The sequence below is a fragment of the Vigna unguiculata genome, chromosome 9 (genome assembly GCF_004118075.2).
Source record: "Vigna unguiculata cultivar IT97K-499-35 chromosome 9, ASM411807v1, whole genome shotgun sequence".
NCBI classification, from domain to species: Eukaryota; Viridiplantae; Streptophyta; class Magnoliopsida; order Fabales; family Fabaceae; genus Vigna; species Vigna unguiculata.
This window is the reverse complement of record NC_040287.1, coordinates 27,887,211-27,894,110: the sequence shown is the minus strand read 5'-3', so window position 1 is coordinate 27,894,110 and position 6,900 is coordinate 27,887,211. Positions and strand designations below refer to the sequence as shown.

General features: G+C 32.2%; 1 protein-coding gene across 1 annotated transcript; it reads right to left on the bottom strand.

The window, feature by feature from the left end:
- Positions 1-5,103: 5,103 nt before the first annotated feature.
- Positions 5,104-6,256, bottom strand: LOC114162845 (RING-H2 finger protein ATL78-like). The gene has a single exon (XM_028046825.1). The coding sequence runs from the start codon at positions 5,947-5,949 to the stop codon at positions 5,269-5,271; it is 681 nt and encodes a 226-aa protein (XP_027902626.1). The 5' UTR covers positions 5,950-6,256; the 3' UTR covers positions 5,104-5,268.
- Positions 6,257-6,900: the final 644 nt, after the last annotated feature.

Sequence of the window (6,900 nt, the reverse complement as noted above, 5' to 3'; positions counted from 1 at the left end):
GTGGCTTTTGTCTCCAACTTATGTATTGAAACTGAGAAAAATTTCCCTCAAATCGTGGCCAATTGTGCACACATGGTAGGTGTTGGACTTTGGACTGATTCATGTTTTATATCACCTCAAGTTCTTTTACTTATTTAACATCAAATACGAAATTAGTGATGGAAAAAAAATCATAACTTTACAGAAAAAGAAAAGTAAAATTACTGAAATGCAAAATATTGTTAAAATGATGAAAGAAATGAAAATAGATACGTGCACCATAGTTAGACAGGCGTAACCAAAAGGAGCACTTTGTAGCCCAAAACTATTCATCTTTTTTCCTTTACATCTATTACAAGTGATGCATAAGCTTTATAACCTACTTTGATTACATGTTTACTAAAATTAGTTTATACAGATTTTAAATTTTATAGATAAATATATTTATTTTATTTTTATTTTAAGTGTTTATGAGAATAAATGCTTATGGAAATATTTGTCAGGATCCATCCGAAGGGACTCTGGTTAACTTAAATGTATGGGGGATTCATTTTAATGTGTTTCATGTGTTCAAAAATGGGTTGATGCATGTTTTTTTTTTATAAAATTTTGTTCGATATCAAATTTGTGGCTAGAAACAAATCGACCGTCAAAACTATAAAGGTTGTCAAAATTGAAAATTTTGGAAAGCTATAAATATTTCTATACAAAGAAGGGGGGTAGACCTAACTTATTTTTCAAATCTATATTAATAAGAAAATCAATACACACGTTATTTTCACGAAAAATATGTTTTAAAACAAATGACTCCGTCTTTTCTTCTAAAATAAAAACTGTTACAATCAAGTTAGAGTCTTATAGTTTTATATAGGGTAGAAATTGAATATAATATTTTAATATCTTATACAGATTTATTTATAATTTATTAGTATTGATTCCCCTTCGTATTTCCTATTGAAAGATCTTAACAAATATCCGACATAATTGGTTTTCATAATATACAAGATGAATAAGAAAGTATGGGTATTGAGAAAATTCGGCATGAATAATAGTGTATGACACAATATTACTGGTTTTTGATTTTTCATGTCTATAAGAAACATTTCCGCAAATACCACTCTTCTAAAAAGAAGATTAAATCAAATGAATCATTTTCGACATTATTTTTTCTGAGCTTAAATATGTTTTTTTTCTCTTAAGTTATAGTGAAATTTGAAATTAGTTTCTCTTTAATTTTTTTGACTAATTTAGTCTTTTATCTTTAAAAATACGTGAATTTAGTCTTTTTAATAAAATTTTGTTAAGTTTATATAATGTTTCAAGCGTATTTCATGATAGTATTTGAATTGTTTACACCGTTTGACATATTTATGCTTCAATGTTAACTCAAATATTATCATGCATTTAAAATGTCAAATAAACATAACAAAATTTGGTAAAAATGACTAAATTCACGTATTTCTAAAAATAAAGAACTAAATTGGTATAAAATTTCAAAAATGAACTAATTCCAAAATTCACTTAAACATAAGGAATAAAAACATATTTAATCCTTTTTCTAATTAACTTTGAAATTTGAGTAACAAAAATATATTTAAACCTTTTACTTTTATTAATTAGCTTTGTATTTTGTTGTGCATTTAGTTTCCTAATCCATTTACCCTATTATTTGTATTATAAAGAGATCCTTTTTCTATGTGCTAGTACATAGATCAGAGTTAGGTGTGAGTCATCTCATCCACATTACATATGATTCCCTACCCTAGTATCCTTTTTATTAATTATAGTTTTAAACATGTATGAATGGTATATGTGATTAAGTTATGATGATTTTGACATGTAAAAAGTGAAAAAAAAGAAGGGAAAAGGGAATGTGGTGTGAGGTTTTATTCCGATGTACTTGAATCTATTCATAGAAGGGTTTATCATAAGCTAGATCCTGCCGCCATTACTCCACCCTATCTCACTTAGGTACTCTCAAAAGTAGATAATTCATAATTCATTTTACCCTCTAAAGTTTAAGCAATTAATATGTTTTTGGTTTAAAAAAGTTATTAGCCTTCCTTTTTGCCCGGTATTAACCGAGGAAGCTTGATATTCTACTGATAAAATAGAAGAAGTTAACCACAGTCATGAACTAGTGGTGAATTTTTAATATGCTTTTATCTAAACAACCAGTTAAAGCCTGCCTTCAAAATATGGAATTGAACGATATATAAATGAGAAAAAATGTTTTTTCTTGTATTTAAAATTTTGTATTAGACATTGACAAAAAAACCAACGATGTTAAAAAAGCATTATATATATTGGTTGAGAAATCATATTAGTCAATAAATATATATATTTGATCTACCTCAATATAAATAATAATCAAATAATATTAGAAAAAAAATTGTCAAACTAATGACACTTATGTTAAGTTTGAGTTGAATATAACAAAATTAATGTACAATTGATGACTTCTTGAGCGATCTAACAATATTTTGATTGAGATTGAGTTAATGATCTTTTAATCAATATGTGAATCAAGGTTGAGAAATGATTATTTTCTGATCAAGACGAAGTCAAGAGATAGAGCCATCAAAGTGGGTCAGAACTCGTGGGCCAATCCGGCTTACCACGGATTTTGATCGGATTGGGTTGAAATAATTTTTTTACAAATGTTAGTACAGGTCAATTTTTGACCCGGCTCACCCGGGTTGAACCTGTGGTGAGCTGGATTGGTCTACCAACCCGTATGGTCTCACATTATGTGGGACTTTGCAATGTTAGGCTGTTTTTTAAACCAAACACATTAGTGGGTTGACAAATGGAAACCTAGCTTCAACTCCAAATAGATGGGGATAAAGGATATGCTTCAAGAGATGGAAATGTTGTGGATTTATCCATTCAAGACTCTAATATTATAGTTGGATAAGTGACAAGAATGTTTTGATCTTAGATAGTAATTTGTTTTTTTTTTTTTTTTGTTTGTTGGAGTTTAACATCATTTTGGATTGTATTTAGATTGTATTGAAGTTTATTAAAATTTTAATTTGAATTATAATTTTATGACTTAAAAAAAATATATTTAATTTTAATTAGGTGGGTTAGTGAGTTAACCCATTTAACCCACCAACCCGTGGTGGTTCGGGTCAAACTGGGCTGGACAGTCCATTTTGACAGCTCTATCAAGAGATTATTGATTGATGCTGATTTGACAATGTTAAGACCAAGAGAATAAGAAAATGTAAAAAGAAAAAAACATAAATGTTAGATGAAAAATAATATAAAATTTCAAATTATTATTCTGAGAGTAAAATTTTAAATTTTATTTTTAAACAATCAAATTACTTGAGTTTTTAGAATTTTATTTTTTTGAAAATTCTATTCAAACAATATATTTTATCTCTCTCGATTTTCTTTGTCTCAACAGAAGTATTAAAGTTGTGAGTTAAATGTGATATAATATTTTGTTTTATAAAATTTACTTGTAATATCCTTATGAAAGTCTGAGTTAAATGTGATGTAATGTTTTGTTATGTAAATTACTTGTAATCCACTCACATCATATCTTATTTGTATACTCCTAGAATGTAGAAGTTAATATGCAGGAGTGTTATATTTATTTATGTTGTTATCTGAGAGGCTTTGGTGGTTCCCTTTCCCTCTGGGAATTGTTTTTGCAGTATTGGTAGAATAATATCCTCAGAAATTGCTTTAACGATAATGCTATGGGCGTCCTATAGGCACACACATTTAGCATATGAGTAATGCGTTGAGCTTTATAGCAAATCAAGTTTCAACCGTTGGGGATAGTGTGGTTAGTCAGTGTTAGCAATGAAACCAAACACTCTTTGTCAGCTACTACTATATGCTACAACCCCTCACTTTTTGTACACTTCTTTCATTTGTTACTTCATTAGTGCTTTCACCCTCATCCTCCATTCATTATATGCTCCATTGACTGTATAAAGTACACCACTTTCAATCTTCTTTCTTTTTTCATTATTTTTTTTTTTCCCAGAATATGGAATATGGAGACATATTAATCCATATGGAGACATATCAAGACACCACCAAATCATATTTTTTTTGTTTCTAATAAATCTTGTATTATTAAATCATTTTAAGTAATATTATACTAGAGGGTGTGTTAGAAACCATTTATTAATTATCTAGTGATATTATATTGCTGTTAAGTTGTATGTATGGTATACAAATTTTGAAATACTTATCCCACAACTTCGTGGTCGTGCATGAACTTGGTTACAGAAATTAATTATCATCGTATTACTTATTATACTGGATCATGTTTCTGATGTCGGAACACAGCTAGATTTCATATTAGCTTTAAGCTTATATAAATAATGACACTTGAGGCTCTGGTCAAACAAAATACATAAAAAATGGTATCTCTTGGAAGCATAAGTAAAACACTACTTAATTATGAGAAATGGGGAAGCGAATTTTAAACAGATTTATTTATCTGATGAGGCTCTTCTCGTTAATTAAAGAAAACGGTGGACTTGTTTTTGGAAAAGACATTAATTTTATTAAACAAAAGGTGTGGCATGATTGGTTGCAGAATTGAGTAGTTAATAAAACTGTGCATTTTCAGCAGAATGGTATGTTATGCGAAGAGCAGAGCCAAATACATGTGGTTGGAATTACATATAGTATAAGGAAGGTATTATTGTTACTAATAATACATGTGGTTAGAATTACTCAGGGTAGTGCAGTGGCACATCATAAAACCAAAAAGTAACTTACACGTCTTTGCATTAACTTGTTATTTGGAGAATTGTTTTTATTTTCTGATAAAATCTAGAAAAAGTTGTATTTATTTCATCACAAAAACAATCACACACTTAATTTCCTTAAAAGGCATGAAATATGGTGCTTGCCTCCTCACCCTCTTGCTTCAATTACCAAGCAGATCAAATTTTGTAGCCAATCAACTCCAAATATAGTTCCACAGGTTTTACTCTCTCCTATATAATCTTAAAAATGATAACTTTGTACAAACAATTTTCAAATATTAAAACTTTTAACTTGATCAGAACTTTGAAGGACTGTTCTTACTGAATACAGAAAACAGGTTAAGAATGTACAGTTAGGTGAGGTGGGAAGGGGAGGGTAAAATTGAAAGAGGTGAAAGGAGATTAATTATATACATTAATGATTAAGCACTACATTAATTATGATGGAGTGGTGGTGGGTGACTGGTCTTAACCAATTATGGCTGACCAGGGTCCAATCCAATCCAATCCAATCCACTGCAACTGTTATGTCATTAAGCAATAAGCACTAAAGTTCCCTATAGTTACGCACCAAACCTTCTGGCTCCAGTGGCGTAATGGTGAGAATGGTTTCTGGCACCTGCAACACGGGTTGTTGTTGTTGTTGTTGTTGAGAGGAGCTAGCTTGCTGAGTGCACCCAACAATCTTTTGGCAAGTCTCAATGAGGCAGTGTCTGCATTTGGGGCATGAAGAGTGTGAACTGAGCCACATGTCAATGCAGCGTACGTGGAAACCGTGGTTGCACTTTGGCAAAATGCGCACCTTTTCACCACTTGTGAACTCTGACAAACATATCACACACTCGGAGTCCAAACTCGGGAGGTTCAGCTCAGCTGAGTAAATCACTGTGGGGAAAGTTTTGAGGGCTTTTTTCTTCACTCCGGTGTTGGCAACTCTCGCTGGAGGGGTGTTGGTCGCCACTGAGTCACTCACTACGAAATTGGAACATCTCAGTGCACACCTGATGATGGAGTTCAAACCCAAGGAGCAGATGAGTGCACAGAGTAGGACTGAGAGTACCATCACAACATTTGCATCGAAGTTTCCATCTCCGAGATATGTTTCTGTGGAATCGTGAGGGGTTGCTGGGGGCTTGGCTGATTGGTTGAGTGGGGAGTGAAGAAGCAACCTTCTTGAGTGGAAGTTCTGAAGGTCATGGAGAAAGAAAGTAGCAGCAGCAGAATACATTTTAGTTGAAGGTGTTGTTTCTGGTGTGGTGTGGTATTAGAGGTTCTTGGGGTTGGTTGGTTAAGGGAATTATATATAGGGAAGTAAGTTCACATGGTTAGATTTTGGTGCCTACCATTGATTGGAATGTGAAAGTATTGTTTTTTTGGAGAATGGTAAATTAGAATATTCCCAAGGGTTGTGGTCAGGTTGAAAGGGTTTTTATCTTTGTCTTTAATCAGTTGTTGTTGCCTCTTGCAGATAGATAGATGTCTTAGCACAAGGATCCTCCACTCACTGTGAACCTTTTGTGATTGGCTTTCACAATCAACATGGTCCCATTCAATTTCAATCCCACCTTACACGCAGCACGATTTGCCACCTGCCACTTTAGTTTCGTATTATACATACGAGGAAGGAGGGTTTTCTTAAATTTAGCTCACTAAACTAAGGATAGTTTACCTTTATTAAACTTAAACACAATGAGGCTTTTCTTTTTATGTTTTCATATACTGTATCATGCTGTTCCCCCAGGGACCCACCAGCACATGAAGGAATTGGGAAGCTTCCTGATGGAGATGAGTTCAAAATTGAAAAGAAAAAAATTATGCTTTTGATTCCAAGGTTCATTTATGTCCCATCTTTTTGGGTCCCAACTAAAAGGATGAGCTTCAAATGTTGATTTATGTCCCATCTTTTGGGCCCCAAAATAAAAAAGGATGAGCCAATTGCTTTTGTTTTATCCGTACTTGCCCAAAGGAAAGAGTTCAGATGAAGGATATCTATCGTCTTTTCTTTCCACCTAGCTTTTTGATCATGCTTCAATGTAACAACCTAGAGCTACTGTACATGTTGCAATGCCACCACAAATTGGAGGTTCTGAACATGAACATAACAAAAGACAAGATCAAGAAAAGGAAATTGAAATACAAGTATGAGCATGATTTATTGTATTTGGAATCTGACATTGTG